We start from the raw sequence: 18,820 nt of genomic DNA on the forward strand, positions 1-18,820 counted from the left end.
AGCTCTGTATGTGTAATTATTCTTTCCTTCACAAATAGCCTTGGCCCCTCTATACACTGAAGTCAGACACAATTGCTGAAGTAGCTTTCTTCCTCCACCACCCCTTTCTTAAATGTAGATACTTTTGTTGTTGCTATTGTTTGGGTATCATCCAGTTACAAAAAACCCCAATTCTTACTGCTGGATCTGTACCTTCATAAGTCCATTCTTTGAGGCTCTTAGGCTGTAACTTTTTCCTGTATCCCTTCTTGGCTCGTCTGACAATGCCATATGTCTTGGTCATCTATTGTGGGATGAATATCCTTTCATCCTCAGTAACTATTAAATTGTGCCCCCATCTTCTGCCACAGTGCTTTGAATCTGCATACTGGGCACTGAGACAAAATCTGAAATTAGGTTTGGGGCTGTTCCTTTGTTATTTTTAATTTCAGCCTCAGCATTACTACATTTTTGCACCACTTTTTCTCTTATTTTTCTTCTACTCATGTCTGGTGAGCCTTAGTCTTCAATATGTAGCTTTATTTTTTGTTTGCCATTCCTCTTTTCTATTCTCTGTAGGATTTTTTTGCATACTCTCGATATTCTTTCTGAGGTGATTATTCACTCAGTTAAGTCTGCAGCTTTATCCTACAGTGAGGGTTCTTTTTTTTTTTTTTCCATGGTTCAGGGTGTAAATTTTAGGCAGTTTTTATATCTCTGATTTATTTAAGTCTAAGCTTTTTCCAAATTCCAGTCCTTCACATTTTTAATTTGGCTGGTTTAACTCATTATCTTCCTTAATTTTGTAAATGATTTAAAAAGTCTTAATGTAGGTTTAAAAAGGCTCATATGGACAGTCTCTCTCAAACAGATGCTCGGTACAGGTGGGCCCAGAAAATACCTATTATGTGATCATCTGCATTTTGCAGGCCAACACATGTTTCTTGGTTCATCATAGAAAGCGAAAATCTCTTGTAAAACACCAGCAGCCATTTCTTTAATTTGTGAAATTCCTAGCTGATCCTAGGGAGCAGAGCACACTCTGATCTTCTGTCCAAGGCATTGAAATGTCAGTTATCTCTGCCAGTCTGACAGTGGAGAGATTCCCACCTTATTTGCAGTCTTGCAATTGGTTATTTTGAGATTTTGAGCTTACTATCATGTGTGTATTTCTAGTTAAAATGCAATTGAAGTCTTTGAGCCAGGTTTATTTTACATAAGCACCTATCCCACAATCATCTTGAAACTTTATTAATCCACATAAAAGTTTTTGTTGTTGTTGTTAAATTTAGTGACTTTTTGGTGAAGAAATGTCACATTGAAGGCCAAGTGAGTCTTGCCAATATGAGAAGCATTGTCTCCAGCAGTTCCTGGTATTACTAATCTCTCTACACTATTTGAGATATTTCTATCCAAGTACTTTCGTGGACCCTACTTTTGTAATTCTTACACTAGGTGATTCTTACACTAGGTGATTTGTGACCGAAGCTTATCTTCATCTGCATTGCTGTTATCTTTCTGCAGCATTCAGCTATGGAATATAGGCACTGAAAGTGTTTTGTCTTAAAGGGAGAGTGCACTGTGATATCTTGGTCCAAGTCTTGCATCTCTCCACTAGTACTGTCAGAGTTCTTAAATCAGTATGCTGATACTGTGAGTGCTTCCCTTTGACCTCTCCCTGTCTCCATGTCTCGCTCAAGACCAGCCCTTTCACTAAATGTGAACACTAGTTCATACTTCCACTTTCCTGGTGATGCTTCTAGCATATTTTCTCATTTTTGAGAAGAAAATAAATATTTACATTTTGCTACTATTTCACAGTTTTATTTTCTTTCTGGATCATAGACAAATCTTTCACAACTCTTCCCTCCCGATTTCCTGTTTTTAGAACACTTACTGACTGTACTGTTTGTAACTGTAAACATGGGTAACCCATGCTTAAATGATGCCTTTTTGTTGAGAGTTTTGTCAGTTGCCTACCAACAATGAAACATCTCTAAATGTTCCAGAGTTAATTGGTAAGTTGTATGCTGGTCAATTCTATGATGTTATAGCTCTTCCTTTCTTCTCTTGAGAGGCAAACCCCAAAGAATCACCAAATACACACTGAAAGTTCATTTTTTGGGAACATTTTCCTCTACCTGCTATAGTTCTGTGAGTCATTGCTGGAGAAATATGGATTTAGTGTTTCTGAAGAGTATGAGGGACATGCACTGAATCATAGAATCATAGAATCAGCCAGGTTGGAAGAGACCTCCAAGATCATCCAGTCCAACCTATCACCCAGCCCTAACCAATCAACTAGACCATGGCACTAAGTGCCTCATCCAGTCTTTTCTTACACTTTTGCTTCATCCAGGTCTTGGAAGTCACATGTTGAGTGATGGGTAAAAAGCATGGTACTGCTGCTCTCTGTTTGTCTTGTGTGCTGAATGAGGTGAGGAGTCCTTTGGGAAAAAAATTACCGCCTGCTATAAATTGAATTTCGTGTATCTACACTTATGCCTTGCATAGGTATTCAAATGACTGTGAAAACATATGAACTGATAAAAAAGCCAACATTTCCCTTTTTTTCTTTAAACTGCATACAATCTTGTAGAATTCAATGTACTAAAGATCCTGGTGGTTGGAAACTGATTCCTACAGCCATAAATTCTTAATCAGCGCCCCTAATAATTACTGTCTACAACTACCTGAAGGGGCATTGTAGCCAGGTGGGGATTGGCCTCTTCTCCCAGGTAACCAGCAATAGAACAAGGGGGGACAGTCTCAAGTTGTGCCAGGGTAGGTATAGGCTGGATATTAGGAAGAAGTTCTTCACAGAGAGAGTGATTTCCCATTGGAATGGACTGCCCAGGGAGGTGGTGGAGGCATCGTCCCTGGGGGTGTTCAAGAAAAGCCTGGCTGAGGCACTTAGTGCCATGGTCTAGTTGATTGGTTAGGGCAGGGTGCTAGGTTGGACTGGATGATCTTGGAGGTCTCTTCCAACCTGGTTGATTCTATGATTCTATGATTAAGTAAAAAATGCAGAAATTATCATTTACCTGAAACACTATAGCCTAGGGACCTCATCAGTAATGTTTGAAATACTGTATGGACATCAGGCCTTTCTTCTACAGTTTTTCTTCCAGGAATTTCAGTTAAGTTGCAGAAACTGGTAAACAGAAGTTAAGAAAGAAAACAAGTAAATACTGTCTTTGATTTTTGGTGCAGCAGTGCTGTTCACAGCCTCTGCCTTATCGATTAAGTTATCCTATAGGAATTAGAAAGATATATTTAATGTATTTTTAGTTACTTTTACTTTGCCTACTTCCTTTGTTTTGCACATAATGGAAGTTTAATATTTAGGAAAGTACTTTCATAGTTGATTCTAGATTTATTCCTTTACATAACTAAAAATAATTCAAGTAGTAAATATCTTGCCATTTCTCTGGGATCCTATTTGGAGTACGTGCAGCAGCGTGCAGTACAATAAAAGGTTCTTTTAGCAAATGTTTAGGAAAATAACTTGCCAAGAGATCTGCTCATGATTAGAGTTACTGAGTACTCTGCTCTTTGGCTTCCTGTTTTGGAATTAAATGCCTTTGGGACACTTGGAATATCTCAGTTTTGAAAAGAAAGAAGGATTTAACCAATTAAATGCTTCATCGTCTTAGCTATGGTTTCAGTTCGTTGTAAATGGAAATGAATACATGAAATAGTCCCTGAGATTCCTTAATTGAATTGAAAGGATAAATTAACTCCAGTAGCCATGGAGGACAGATAAGATGTACCAACAGTCAAAGAGATGTTCTGGCTTTTTCTCTGCACATGTATGCAATTACTAGTCCTTTCCTTACTTCTTGTATCCTGTACAGTATTGGATGAACCACTTTCTAACAGGTCAAGGAAGTTTGGGCTGTGGAGCCTCTTGGGAGCGCAAAAATCACCTGTGGAGACTACTGTGACATAGTGTCATTCACCTGGGCTCTGTTCCCTGCTCCTCTAAGCGCTGAGTGACTCATACTAAGTGGAACAGGAGAGGTGTTGCCTTCAGACTTGATGTCTGAGTGCTCTTCTGAGGAAAGAGAAACGTGCCTTTGAGTTTCCCCAGGCGAAATGAGGAACTTCGCAACATAGATGAATGCAGCATTGAGATGGAGGAGGCAAACATACCAGCTCTCCTTTTCCTTCTCCAGTTTCTGCTGCTCCCACAGAAGGGAAAAAAGAACATTTGTTTGGAACAATTTGCTAATTGCTCCAAGTATTTTACATTGCTCATTTATAAAAATTGTGAAGCAAAATTTGGATTACTTGTTGAACAGGTGTGTACAGAACAATCTCTTCACGTCCCTCCACCTAGTGCTGAGAAATTCAAGTGTAAGAGGAATCCCTAAAATGAGATACATGAATGAATTTAACATTATGTGGCATTTACATGAGTGTTATAGTTCTGTAGGAACACTATACATGAGTTTGGCCAAGTGTAGCTTTGTACTGTGTGTACCCTTTTCTGATTGTTGTAAACCTTCTGCTAACAGTGGTGTTTCTGGTCATTGGTTTTTATGTGGTGGTGTTGACAATTACGGGTGTTTTTACCTCATACTGCAGTTGAAATAAATTTGAGTATTCCTAATTCTGGGCATTCTTGTCATATAAAGAGTCTGCCTGAAGGTGGAGGCTGTTAGAAGATGCATTCCAGACAGAAACATTGTGAATTATTCATACAGGTTTCCTATTTGGCTCGAAAGAATTGTAAAACAAACTCCAAGTTCTTAGTTTTGAAGCATAGCAGGCTTCCAGGTGCAGTTGTATTGAATTGTATAAAGCTCTTGGTAGTCTGTTACTTTAGCTGAGATTCTTTTCCATTCCTGTGTTTTCTTTGTGTTTCCATAGCAGTCTCCGAATTGTATTACTGAGCCATAGGAGTGTACTATAGCTATCTTTAGTGTTAGATAATGCCCTAACAGACAATTTTTAATTGCAAGAATATATTGCATTGTGTCTTCTCATCTGAATTTTGTCAATTTTAGCTGCATTTTGTCAAACCACAATTACTTCTTTGTAGAGCTTGCTAGCAGATAAATTTGCATTGAAATCTATTATGTGCTGCATTCCTGGAAATTAATAGTATCATGTAATACAGTGTGGCAGTTTTCATTTGAAATCACATTAATAAAAGAAGTTATTCAGTACTTTCTATCCAACTACTATGAATGTCTTCAATATACATTCGGGCTAGTTGTGATCAGTGACATTTGATAACACTGTATTTATTAATACTTAGAATGTTCTTACAGAGTATTGTGTTTGCAAATGAACTGAAGGGTTTTTGACCTGCCCAGGTCTGAATTCAGACCTTTGCATTTCCTACACAACAGTGATTAGAGACGAGAAAGTAAGTACATCTGTGTCACATCATATATTCATAAAATTATCTGTCCTTCAGAGCAAGTGAAAGCTTAAGTTACTTGGGTTGGTTTGGTCTGGTCTAGTCCTGTTCCATAAAAAATCGATTTATTGCATCTACATACTACCAAAAAGAAAACAGTTCTAGGTGATGATGTGCTATTAGTGTTATGAAAATGTGGCAACAAATACAGATGTCAAGGGCGACAAGGCTGGTGAGAGGCCTCGAGGACAAGCCCTACTAGGAGAGGCTGAGGGAGCTGGGATTGTTTAGCCTGGAGAAGAGGAGGCTCAGGGGTGACCTTATTGCTGTCTACAACTACCTGAGGGGTGGTTGTGGCCAGGAGGAGGTTGCTTTCTTCTCTCAGGTGGCCAGCACCAGAACGAGAGGACACAGCCTCAGGCTGCACCAGGGGAGATTTAGGCTGGAGGTGAGGAGAAAGTTCTTCACTGAGAGAGTCATTGGACACTGGAATGGGCTGCCCGGGGAGGTGGTGGAGTCGCCATCCCTGGGGCTGTTCAAGGCAAAATTGGACGTGGCACTTGGTGCCATGGTCTAGCCTTGAGCTCTGTGGTAAAGGGTTGGACTTGATGATCTATGAGGTCTCTTCCAACCCTGATGATACTGTGATTTATTTATTTATTTATTAGAATTGACAAGGATATTCATAATTGATAGCTAGTTTTTTTTTAATTAAGATTGGTTTAAATTTGAACTATTTCATCAGTGAGAGATATGCTGTAGTTGTATAGTTAGTTTAATTGGGTCTCGTATTCAAACAAGTTAGCTGTAATTAAGCTACATGATTTTTAAGTTGTATCATTTTGACAGGTATTAATCAGATACTATTTTCTTTTTCAGTTAGGCATCATGCAACTATTACACTTAGGACAGTCAGTCACTGTCCCAGTAAGACTACCTTTTTCTAACAGTGTCCTGGGTGAACATCAATGCAGACCATACTCCCTGAAGAATGTGCCCAGCCCCACTGTGCTTAAAGCCCAGCCTTTAAGCACAGCAGACAGCTTTAGAACTGCACCATCCCCACTTCCCATTCACCTGCTTTTAATTGTAACCTTTACCTTCCCATTTCTTGGCTTTACAATGCCAGATTTTGTGGCAATTTGAGCATTTCTGTCTGTAGCTTTTTCACTTGAATTACTGCTAAACACTGTCTGTCAGTCTTGGCACCATTTTCATACAGTTTCCCATCTGAGAAATTAATGAGGATTTGCGTTTGTCTTCTCTAAAGGAAAGGTTTGTAGGCATTTGCTGTCAGTCACCCCATTGAATTAAGCATGGCCAAAACTGGGTTGCTGCTGAGATTCTCAAAGCAGAAATAATAATCCTTGTTCTAAAAAAAAAGAAACTGACCTAAAATATAGCTGAACTGCTGCCTTTGTCTTTACGTGTAGCAGTTTTTTTTTTTCTTTTTGCCTATTATAACACATTATTATTACAAAACATAGAGCCCCTTCCTGGAAGTGCTTGAGTTCAAAAAAGTGATAATCTTACAAAATAATATTTAACTTTCAAGAAGCAACCTTTCCCAATTTGTACAAATGCAAGATAATGGCAGAAATAGTGGGAAAAATACTGCTGTTTGTATTTTGTGTGTCTGGTTGAAAATTTTAATGACATGAAACTTTACTTCTGTGTGAATTTTTTTTTTTTTTTACTCTAATAATTGCAGCAAATTGACTGCAGCAATGTGAGTTTGTACACATTTGATCTATTTATTGTGATCCTTGAAAACTGCACCTCTGTGCATATGCCTTTGGCTTCTTTTCATGTGGTAGTACTGTTGAGGGCTGGTTTGTTTTGCAGTTATTTCTTATGATGGCTTGAGAAGGAAATTACAAACTTTCTGTTAAACAGTTTAATTCACATTCAATGTGAATTGTGTAATTCACATTTACATCACTTGAGGTTGTACCCATTAAAGGACAAGGATGCACTTGTCAGTGCCAGCCAGAATTTGGTCCAGAAGTAATCTTTCTCACCTACACCTTTGCCAGTCATAGTTAATGCCAGGTTGGTCATGCCAGGAACTTCCATAGTCCCTCTCAGGACTGGACCTAGGAAGGCTTTTAAGAGCACAGGGGCAAAAATGTGCCCTGAAAAAGCTGGCCCCAGGACATGGTGAATGGAGTTAAATCTGTCTGGCTCCAAGTCACTAGTGGTGTCCCCCAGGGGTCACTACTGGGGCCTGTCCTCTTTAGTATCTTCGTCACTTATGTATATAAGGAGGTTGGATGCACCCTGAATGAGTTTGCAGATGACACCAAGCTAGGTGACTGTTTTGATCTGCTAGAGGTTAGGGAAGTTTTAGAGCAGAATCTGGACAGGTTAAACCTATAGGCCAAGGCTAATTGTGTGAAGCTCAACAAGGCCAAATGCCAGGTGTTGCACCTGGGTAACTACAAGCCCCAAGGTAAGCTACAGACCTGGGGATGTGTGGTTGGAAAGCTGCAACCTGCAGGGGACGTGAGGGTATTGGTTGATAGTTGACTGAACATGAGTCAGCAGTGTGCTTGGGTGGCCAAGAAAGCCAATGGTATCCTGGCTTGTGTAAGAAGCACAGTAGCCAGGAGGTGATCATCCCCCTGTCCTCAGCACTGGTGAGGGTACACCTCGAGCATTGTGTTCACTTCTGGGCCCCTCACTAGAGGAAGGACGTTGAGATGCTGGAGTGTATCCAGAGAAGGACAATGAAGGTGGAGGAGGGTCTGGAGCACCTGGCCTATGAGGAGTGTCTGAGGAAGCTGGGGTTGTACAGTCTGGAGAAGAGGAGGCTGAGGGGAGAGCTCATTGCTCTCTACAACTACCTGGAGGGACATGGGAGTGAGGAGAGGGACAGCCTCTTCTCCTTGGTGGCAAGCGACAGGACTAGAGGAGATGGTTACAAGCTGTGCCAGGGGAGGTTCATGCTGGGTGCTAGGAAGTGTTTCTTCACAGAGAGGGTTAACAGGCATTAGAATGATCTGCCCAAGGCAGTGGTGGAGGCACTGTCCCTGGAGGTGTTTATGCAGCCTGTGGAACTGGCACTTAGGGATGTGATTTAGCTTTGACACTTCAGTGCTGGGGTGGAGGGTTGGACTGGATGATCCTTGAGATGTCTTCCATCCAGATATATTCTGTGATTTTGTGATGCTGATTGTTCTCTATGGGCAAGTAGTGTGAGGGAAGTTGCAGGCAGTCCTGAGTTCAGTTCTCTCCTTTAAAAGAGGGGCTGGATGCTGCTTATTGAACGTTGCAGTATTGTGGAAGCTGTTCTGTTTAGTATGGAGCAACTAAGTATGCATTGGATGAAACAGAGGAAAGGACTTTGGGTTTATGTTTACAATATTCAGAAGAGGAGGCTGGACTTTCTGTCTCTGTAGAGTGGTCTCCATACCTGCATGTCCTGCATGAGTTACAAAAAGGCTAGGAGCAAAAATCAGGAGGTACAGGTACCACCATCTTTAATTGATTCTCATCTCACTGTATTTAGAAGTAAGACTGCTGTAAACTTGTAATCCCTGGGAATAATATTGACAAAGAATATTGATTGGAGGAGGTGGAAGTAAACGCATCCCTACAGCTTGTAGATGAGGATGCTCTGTTCTTCCACAAGAGGAACAGTGTTCTGTATGCACTTCTCTTTTAAGCATGAAGTCTTGTACTCCAAACATAGCGAGGAGAAAATGTGTTTGTTTTTTATTCCTGAGGGAGCAGAAAAAACACTAAATTCTGTATTTGATATGTGACAAGCCAGGAATAGTGAAGAATGATTTTGAGGGAAATTCCCACCTTTATATGAAGAAAGATTCACAGTTGTTCTGGTTTCATGGTCCATTGCTTCTTTTGCTTGAACAGATTTTGCTTTCACTTGTGATAGCAATTTTAAAGCAATCAAAAGACAAATCTAATTTCCAGCCATTAGAAGTGATTGTTAATGCATGAAGGACTACTGCAGTTTTATGTCCTGCATTTTTTGTGGATGGAAGTCTTGGGTTTGGTCTTCTGGAATGCCTTGAATGACAAAAGACTGTACATTTGGTTTTTGTTTCTTTGGCGTTTGTTTTGTTTTGCTTGTTTGTTTGGATTTTTTTTTTTTTAGAAACCTATGGTTTTGGGGAGAAAATAGTAATTTGATGGTTTGGGTGGTTACTTCCCCCTCTCCCCCCCTGCTTTGGAAATCACCCAGACTAGACCCAGCTGACTCTGGCAATATGAATGAAGCTTATATTTACAGCTAGCACAATATACAAGCAGATATTTACAGTATATACAGTTATAGACAGAAATATACAAGATAAAAGGTAATACAGAAACACAACTCCCCTCCTAGAAACCTGAGTCCTCAGGAGGGGCTCCCAACCACCCCTGCACCTTCCCCCTGCCCCTCTCAGCCTTACCCCAGTCCCAAGGAAGAACAGAGGTTCGGCCAGGGGGTTATGAAGCAAAGTGAGGTTAGAGAGCAAGATGCAGCTCAGCCAGCAGCCCCAGAAGCAGTCCAAGTGAGAATGGTTATCTATGTTTTTATTTCTTGTTCTATACCTCTCAGCAAGCCTGTGAGTGAAGTAGACATCACCATTGTTTCCCTTTCACAGCCTGTAATCTAGTTCTTCTCACCGAAACATTCTAGCTAGCTTCAAACTAGCACACTAATAATGACTGGATTCTTTAGCAGTGTAGTAGTCAGGGTACTGACTTTCCATTGAGACATGTATTTCAGGAATCTCTATGCCCAAAGGATTCCATTGCCTGTTTACATTAACTTGTCTGTGAGTTTTTCCATTGATGGCTTAGTGACTTTTCAAGGCAGCTGTGTCTTCCAGAGGAAGATTTGGACACACCATTTGGCAACTTCACTGAATAATTGGAAGGCCACTTTGTTTTTCTGTCGTAGAGGGGCAGTATTTAACCAGATTCTTCATGAGGCTAACTGAATTTGAAGAAATTTGAAGAAAGATAGGATGGAGAATTTTGTAGCTCCATACAGAAAATAAATCTATAAGGTAACTTTCCTCAGAGGTCTTCTGTTACCCTCATATTGGATCATCTCTCATGAGTGATGACAGGGCTGGAAAACACATGGAGATTGTTGTTTCCCCATATATACTTCACATAAAAGAGCATTTTATTATTGTATATAAAAGTATTGTAATTGGTGGCAAAGATATTTACACACCATTCATCTTACACTTAAATTATTCAGGAAGGTGTCCACAATTTTTTGCATTTTTACAGGCCATGATACAGTGTGGTAAGTTTGATTGGAGCCCATAAATTTTGGCATAATATGAATATTTAATAGTGAACAGAGAATACTGACAATCACTTAATGCAAACTGAAATTCTACAATATTAAACTAAAAACATCCCCACGTGCTGGGGTGATGTTGAGGTTCTTGTAAAGCTTGGTTTGTTGCTTTTTTTTGTTGCTCAGCATGTTTAGTTTTGCAAGGAGGTTTTTTGTTTTGGTTTGGTTTTGGCTTTTTCCCCCATTTTCTAGGTCTCCTTACAATTTTCAAGCAGTGCTTCATTTTGAATTTTGAATCCAGGCACTGGGTGTGCCAGCTCTTCAGCCTTAGCCAGCCAAGTTTCCCTCGCCTTCCGTAATCCAGTTTGCAGGGACAATCTGAGCTTGTAAGAGTGAGAGGTGAGCTGCTGCCCAGCGGTCCAACACTGTTCCTCTGCAGCCAGGGTGACCTTGCTGACCACTGCTATTCCATGCTGCATTTTCAGCATGGAAGGGAAAGGGAGGATCAGATCTGGAGATTCAAGATCTGTGTAAGGGTGGGGAATGATTGAAGAGTCTGCATGGAGGAACAAAAACCGGCAGCAAAATGACCTGCAGAGACTAGACCCGTGGGGGCTGCGGGCAAGAAAGTGAGACACAGTCCAAATAAATCTGGAGAACACCTAGAAGGAAAAATAAAGAGTGCAGATACAATCTCGCCATGCTGCCACACCCTTCACATTAAACTCTACTTTAGTTCCATCTGATGAACACTGTCCTGCCATTCAGTTTTCTCGTTCAGATCTCACTATTTTCCAAAGGGAAGATGTTGAACAGGGAGGTGAGCTGCTCCCTGAGAGTTCTTGTGTTTCATGCAGTAGCTCACAGTCATCTCTGAAGGAAAAGAAACACCAAAATGGAGAAACAGTGATACATTTGTTTTCGGCTTCAGAGGCTGAAATGAGGTTAAGTGTAAATGTATTACAAGCGATGAAATCAGATTTGCTTACTAATCTGAATAGCATCTCCTCCTTTTCTCCCCTCACAATGAAACTAGCAGTACCAGTAACTGTGCCTGCGTCACTTCTTCCTCCCTTTCCTGCCTGCAGCCCAATCCTGCCATGCTCCTGCATGAGAATTTCCCAGGAGGCTGGCCTGTAGCAGGAGGAAATAGAGGTCAAGACAGCAAGAAAAGAGTTGAGGAACATGGGAATCGGAAGAAAGGCGACACTGACTTGAGATCCAGGAGAAATGTGCCTGCCGTTCTTTAAACCATTTCTCTTAGCTTTTTCTCCAAAAAAGGCATCAGGGCTTGCTTCTGTATTTCAAAGCAACATTGGGCTGAGCAAGGAAGGCTGGCTTAGCCAGCCTCTACTGGTCAGGTGGGGAGAGGAATATGTTCGGTGTCAGCAGAAAGAAATATCTTTTTGTTTGTTTGTTTGTTAGTTCTGTCACCTTCCCAGCTTACCCTGTCACTTCCCTGGCCCTTCCCTTTCCTTTGGAGCCTTCCCTCCAAAGGTGACCTGCCTTAACCCATACCTTCCTGCTGCTCTGCAGTTTGCGAAGCACATTTTCTACTGAAGAGTATCAAAACACACTATTGACTCCCTCCTGCTGTCAAATTAACTTGTTGCCAAGGGTTTTAAGCTTGCCTTCTTCAACAGAAAGAATAAAAATAGCACAAATACATTATTTTCCCTTCAGAATGACATGCAGCATAATTTCTTATCTATTGATTTAAATAATTTAGCCTTTTAAAGGGAACAAATTGTCTTAATTTGTTTAGGGGCTACTTAAAGGCTGAGAACAATTTTATATCAATTAAAATTAGTGATAATTCATTTATGATGTAACTAATACAATTAATTAGGTAGTTGCTGCTTATCTTTGTTTCTAATACATACATTGCTTTTAAACATCTGCTCAACGATCCATTATGATAGCACGAGAATGATTTTACGTGAGAGCAATAGAGGAGCAGATGCTTCCTGATGACAACTTCCCAATTTGTTTAGGAAACAGTCAGTGAGTCCTGGATTCACAGTTTTAACTTGAAGCATGCAAGCAAATCTGCAAAGCAGAAGCAAAAATGTAGAAATCAAATTACTCCATAGCATTGTTAAGGAACACAATTTTGTTAATGTTTCAAATTTTTGTTTGTTTTGTTGATGTTAACATGGGTATGTTTGTGTTGTCTTTACGAGATCTAAGCAAAATTATGGAACTGCTTTGTGATGTGTGTACATGTATGAATTTTGCAGCAGTAGTGAAAAATCTGGTTAAAACTGATTACAGTATTGGCCTATTACCTTGGCTAAAATCCTTAGCTCAAAAAGAAAAAGTGATATTACACGTAAAAAAGGAAATGGTTACTTGAAAAAAAAGATGTAAATTGGGTATATCATATGACACACATAAAAATAAATTTCTCTGGGTCTTATTTTGTTTCACCTTTTTGTTTCAGATTTATAGCTTTATCAGTAATTGGTTAAAGAGTGAAAAATAAACCTTTTCTTTCGGGCTGATGTAAAACTTGCAGAGGCTCCGTGGCTATATTCAGCCATGCATAGATTTTTTTTTTATGTTCCAAAGATCACCTATAATGACTGTATTCATTTTATTCATCTCATCATCCAGGGAGATACTATCAAAACTTTCAGTCTCCAAAATATACTTTCCCTGCATAAATACTGTATTTGCAGAGACTGTAAAGTACAGGATTACGCATCAGTGGTGTGTCTTTTTATGTAAGAAACCTCAAAACCTCTGTTTACTGAAAGGAAAGGGGATTAGATGTAGCCCTAAGAAGGATTCAGCTATCTGCCTTTGTATGCAGATCACAAACGCGATGTGCCCACTTGTCACTAGAAATAGCTGAGAAAGATCTGAGTATCAGAAAATTACTTGGAGTAAGTGTAGAAACTTTGTTGTAGCCTGAAATCCAACTTGTTACAGAGCAGAAGCTTTGCATTCTACTGAATGCTTGATTTCAGAAACTGCCTAAACTATCAGTCCAAAAAAAAAAAAAAAAAAAAAAAATCCAGGATAATGCAAAATAAATGTGTTCAAACATACTCTGTTCTCCAAGAGAATAAAGCAGTAAAACTTTCTTCCTCTCTGCTGCCTCTTCTGCCATTGAACTATGCATGTGTTGTGGGAAGGCCACTCCCGGATAAAGTCACCTTTCTCTGGAAGTAATGGGATATTTTGGGAAATATTTGGCCATCTGTTGTACATCTAGTAATGGCAGGAATTCTGAAGATGTGGTCTTCTCAAGGAAGAGTGGAATTAGAAGATCACTCCTTTGCTTTCCTTTTCCTAATCCAACAGACAAAGGTAGAAATTGCGTAGCAGCTGAAATCTGTGCTGACTCAGTATGTCAAATTCTTAACGAAGAAGTTGTTTCTAGCTTAGTTTATGACTTTGTGAGATAGTAAGGAGACTTTTTATAAAGCACATTTTTCCTAAGGGCATACATTTTTGGGTATTTAATTTTTGATTGAGTATTAACTTCTTTTCCTCTCAGTATTTAGAAGAAGTAGTAAAGAATATGGCTTCTTTACCATTCAGTCTAAAATAATCACAAATAGATACCAGTATCTTTCTGAGAGTATGCAGTCATTTTATCCTTATGCACAGAAAACAGGAGAGATAAGTCTGTATACACACAGAGCTTTTTTCTGAAATGGAAGTATTTAACACGTGAACAGGTAGTTTTGCCATAAAGACGTAATTTTGCCATCTCTAGAAGTATTTTTTCTAGTGCCAGGTAAGCTAATATGTGAAGAAACACTGCAATGTCTGTCAAGCAATATGATTTTTTAATTCCAAGAGGTTGTTACAAAAGGTTTTTGTAAATGTTGATGTAAGTTCAGTTTTAAGTATGGACCCTTTCTCACTCATAAAAGGACTGGTGAAAGCCAGTCTGTACCTGGTTTTTGTTTTCTTTTCCCACAGTCTGCTGCTGTTAAATCTTGTACTGTTTTCACTAAAACATTTTAAAGAACATTCAGCTTACTATAGAAAAGATATTTCTATTTTCCTTGAGAGATATTTTTTAATTTGTATTTCATGTCTGATGACACCATATGAGGTGTGAGGAGGTGAAGAACCTTGCCTTCTTACTCTCTTACACATTTATGTGGGAGCTAGGCATAGCATACCCAACTTCAGCTTTACCTGGCTTGTGAAGTCAGGGACAGAAATCATCAGTGTCTCTTCTGGCATTTTCTCTTAGGTATCCCTTCACATGCAGTTTTTACTAGGTTACCAGAGAAAGCTCTTTCTTTAACATTTCCTTTCAGTGCTTTAGATAGCTGTTGCCTAATAAGCTAAAATCAGCCATTCCTGCAGCTGCCCAGAATTCTTCTGTTCTGTGAAGATCTATGATTTTCTAATTTAATGTCTTAAAAATGTATTTACAGTAATGTGGTCACAAAGTCTAGGTTTCCCATTTGTGTTATTCTCTTCATGTGTCGCAGCGACATCTGATTGTCCAGTACACTGAATTTGGGGAAAGTAATTTTCATGTGAGCTGTCAAAAAAAAAAAAAAAAGAAAATTGGAAGCATTTTGTGTGTCATTACTATTACAGTTTATCAGTTCTTATGTCTCCTCATACATAATTTGTCACTCAGTTAAGGATATGAGATAATAATAATGCCAAATAGTTTTAAATTTTGTGGGTGTTATACCAGCATATAGTGTTCAAAGGATGCTGCTGGTTCTTCTCTGCTCAGTTGTCTTTATTTTGCTTGGACAGAGACAGTAAGCCAATATTCTCAGTTGCTTGGCAATAGTCAAGTTGTGAAATGTACACCCAACCTGTGGGGCATTATGGTTGCTTAGTTCGTGCATGTAGATTTGAGAATTGGAACACTGAGCAAGTCCACACCCATAGTATCTTCTTGGAAAGGTGTCCAACTGTTTAATCTTAGCAGTATTATTGTTTGAAAGGGTTCAATTTTCAGACATGTTGTGTATTGACAGTTTTTAGAAAAGTCAGAACAACTGGGTGCTTAGCACTGTTTGAATAATAATTTGAAGTGTTTGGAAATTTATGCTGCAACTGGGGTATATGTCAGTGCAATAAATTTCATCTCTTCTGATTTATTTCAAATCTACAATAAACTTTTCTTACTTTATGCCTGAAAACGTTAGCAGGAAAAAAAGTTGTCTCAGCTTAAAAGAATATTATTAGCAAAAAACAATCTGGCAAAAAGCCTTTAAACAAAGTAGAACAGAGTATGTTTGGTAGATACATTTGAATTGTCTTTTGGCAAGCAAAACTAGATTATTTAAGGATACACTTTAAAAATGATCTATACTAAATGTAATGAGGAGAGATGCAGCTATAGTCACCTTATTGTAGCAGTTATTGTGCCATAAAGATTTTAGAGAGCTTTTGTCTTTTGCTTGCAAAAGCAGCCTGCACTGAGAAAGATCTCAGTTCTGCAAGTGGTTGTGCATGGTTCACAGTTTGTGGAAATAAGTCTGTAAAACGTCTTTGTAGGTTTTGGACTTCTGTGATTTTTCTTGCTAGTGCTGAGTAATTCCTTTGGAAATTTCAACGAGTAATGCTGTGAAAGGGGTGACTGTCGTTATTTCTGTCCTGTATGTTTGTTGAATTTATTACAAGTAGTAATTACTTTTCATTTGGTTCAGATACGGAAGTTGAGATGTTACTGTGTTCGTGTTTGTTGTTTTAGGAGTCTTTGGAAGATTCTCAGGGACCTGGAGTCTGTGCAACAGAAGAAGTGATTCGCTATGAGTATCATGTTCTGTACTCCAGCAGCTATCAAGTACCTGTGCTTTATTTTAGGGCATGCTGTTTAGGTAAGACTGATCTTCTGTTAAAGGGAAGGATTAAAATGTATTGAACGCAACAGATGTTAAAAACACAGATTTGGTATTAAATTGAGGAACAGAGTAGTGTAATAAGAAAGTAAAAAAAACAAGGCTATTCACCAGTAAATTTTGTAGCACTCCCAATGCAGAGCTTCAGGGCCTTGGAGTAGATGATATCATCTCAGCCTGAAGGAAGCTGATCTTTGCCTCCTGGCATCTTGCCTGTGGTTGACTAAAACTGCTGGTCATTTTTCTTATTCTTTTCTTTAAAAGAGCTTAAAGCTGCAGGTTTGAATTTGACAAGAGAATAAGTGGACACAGTCACAGTGCTTCAGCAGAACTGTGCCTGTTTCTTTGTAACCTGAATTTGAATCACAAGGCTGGAGTCCTAGTACACCTTTAAAAGCATATGCTGTTTTCTGTTTAAGTTTGCTGCTTAAAATAAAAGATACCATTAAGGTGTTGCCATTTTCTGTGCATTAGAATTGTCTCTTGAAACATTAACAGATCTTCTTTTCTCCCTGATATGTATGTCTTGTTACCCATTACTGAGTCGCTGTAGCCACTGTGATTTTACTCACCATCCTGTCAGGAAGGAAGGAGGAGCACACAGCCTCCTTCCAAGGCTGCTGTTAGTGTCACTTATTTAATCAGCAACCATAGAGTGATCACACTGCAGCACTGGCTATGCTGTGTTCCTCTCTGACCACAGACTCTGTACCTAGGGCGGAGGGATTGAAATCTTTAAGTCATTTCATTCAGTGCCTTGTATGGTAGCATCAGCATCTTTTGTGTTTTGAATAATCTCTTAACTTTATCTAGATAAAGATATTTGAATGTTGCTATATCTTTTCCTCTTTAATTAAAAAATAGCTTAAGATGCTTTGAATGTGCTTGGTAGATTTAATCACTCTCTGCCTTATATTGTTTAATGGTTTCTAATTTTGCAGAGTTAGCGTTTTAAAAGGCACTTTAGATTTAAAATTGAAGAACAAATTCTCATAGACTCCCCTGTGGAAAGATCTTAGTCTGAGGTGCAGTTTCAGGAATGGATAATTTGGGGTAAATTTTCAAGCTGGGACATGGGGAATTGGGGACATTGCCTTGCCTTTACAACCAACAGAACTCATTTGCACACATCCTGCTGCAAATTTATTTCTAGAATTATTACAGGCATTTACAAATGTGCTATGTTCTGCCTTTAAACTTATTGTGCAGACAGGAAGATAAGTTTTGCTGTAAGAGACAGATTAATCTATTTGTGGTCCTGAAAAATGTCATCTTTTTGGTTTTAGCTGAATTAATAGTGCCAAGTCTCTTCAGAAGGGGATGGAGATGCTGCAGGTAGAGGAAATAGGACACAATTTCTACTGTACTGTACTTTCATATAATTAGTATTCACCATAAGCAGTTAATCACCAGAGAAGAGCTCCCAGAGACAAAACAAGTTGTTTAGCTTGTCAGCATCAGGGAATCGGAGGTGTTGAAACATGACTCCTTATAGCTGGAAGTGGATATTACAGAACCTAGTAGATGATCTAATGCACAAGCATAGTATTATGTGCCAACAGCTCCCCTTGCAGTACAAAACTGTAATTGTTCCTACAAGTACAATTATGTTTTAAGACACTTCTTGGGAACCTTTCACAGTGGAAAACAAGGACTTTATTTAGATAATTCCTCAAGTCAGCTGGGTTCCCTTCAGCATTCAACATTTTCTGACACTTGAAGACAGAAGGATACAAAATGCTAGCAATAAGTGCTTTTCATATAATATTTTCAGCTGAAATTCTCTACTTGTGGATGGCTTTCTTCTGAAAATTGAAAGTTCTGTCATTCCTGCAAGTTATTTGCCTGCACTATCTGAAGGTCCCTACATGGGTTTTCAGGGACATGCAGATCACTGTCATTCATCACTGCTTGAGATAACTGAGCAAAGTATCATTTATCTTGTCCTGAACATGGTATGGGGAAAACTCTATGTAATGCCTTGAGACATTTAAAACTCTGAGGTCATAGGTTTTTTCTATGTGATAGGCTCCTCACCTTGTTTCTTAGACAACTGGTAATATAAACTGCATACTACCTCTGAAATAATCAGTTTCCTAGTCTAAATTCCTACCATTACTTCTAGCTGAAGTAACAGATTGGTTCCTCACAAGTCTGTTGTTTCCCTTAAATCTTGTCCATACTGATCCTCGTGTTAGTTAGAGCTTGTTGCAGGAGGTGAAGGTGAGCTGTAATCCTCCAGTTTCTCACAGCCCTGCCCTGTCTTGCTTTCCCCAGCAGCAGGGCACAGAACTTGAATTAAAATCTCTGCTTTCTCTCTGGCAGTATGTAAGTGGCCTTTACACCTTGAAGCCTGCCTAGGAAATAATA

General features: G+C 39.2%; 1 protein-coding gene across 3 annotated transcripts in view; it reads left to right on the forward strand.

Annotated features, from left to right (window-relative positions):
• Nucleotides 1-18,820, forward strand: part of ATG10 (autophagy related 10) — a 125,539-nt gene that overhangs the window by 57,444 nt on the left and 49,275 nt on the right. For all 3 annotated transcript variants that reach the window (XR_010309112.1, XM_064176683.1, XM_064176684.1), the window contains exon 4: nt 16,303-16,429. Coding sequence is in view for 2 of the 3 variants with exons in the window: in XM_064176683.1 (XP_064032753.1) it covers nt 16,303-16,429 (127 nt within the window). In the remaining variant the exon portion in view is untranslated. The remainder of the gene's footprint in view (nt 1-16,302; nt 16,430-18,820) is intronic.

This window comes from Pogoniulus pusillus, chromosome Z (assembly GCF_015220805.1).
Source record: "Pogoniulus pusillus isolate bPogPus1 chromosome Z, bPogPus1.pri, whole genome shotgun sequence".
Classification (NCBI taxonomy): Eukaryota; Metazoa; Chordata; class Aves; order Piciformes; family Lybiidae; genus Pogoniulus; species Pogoniulus pusillus.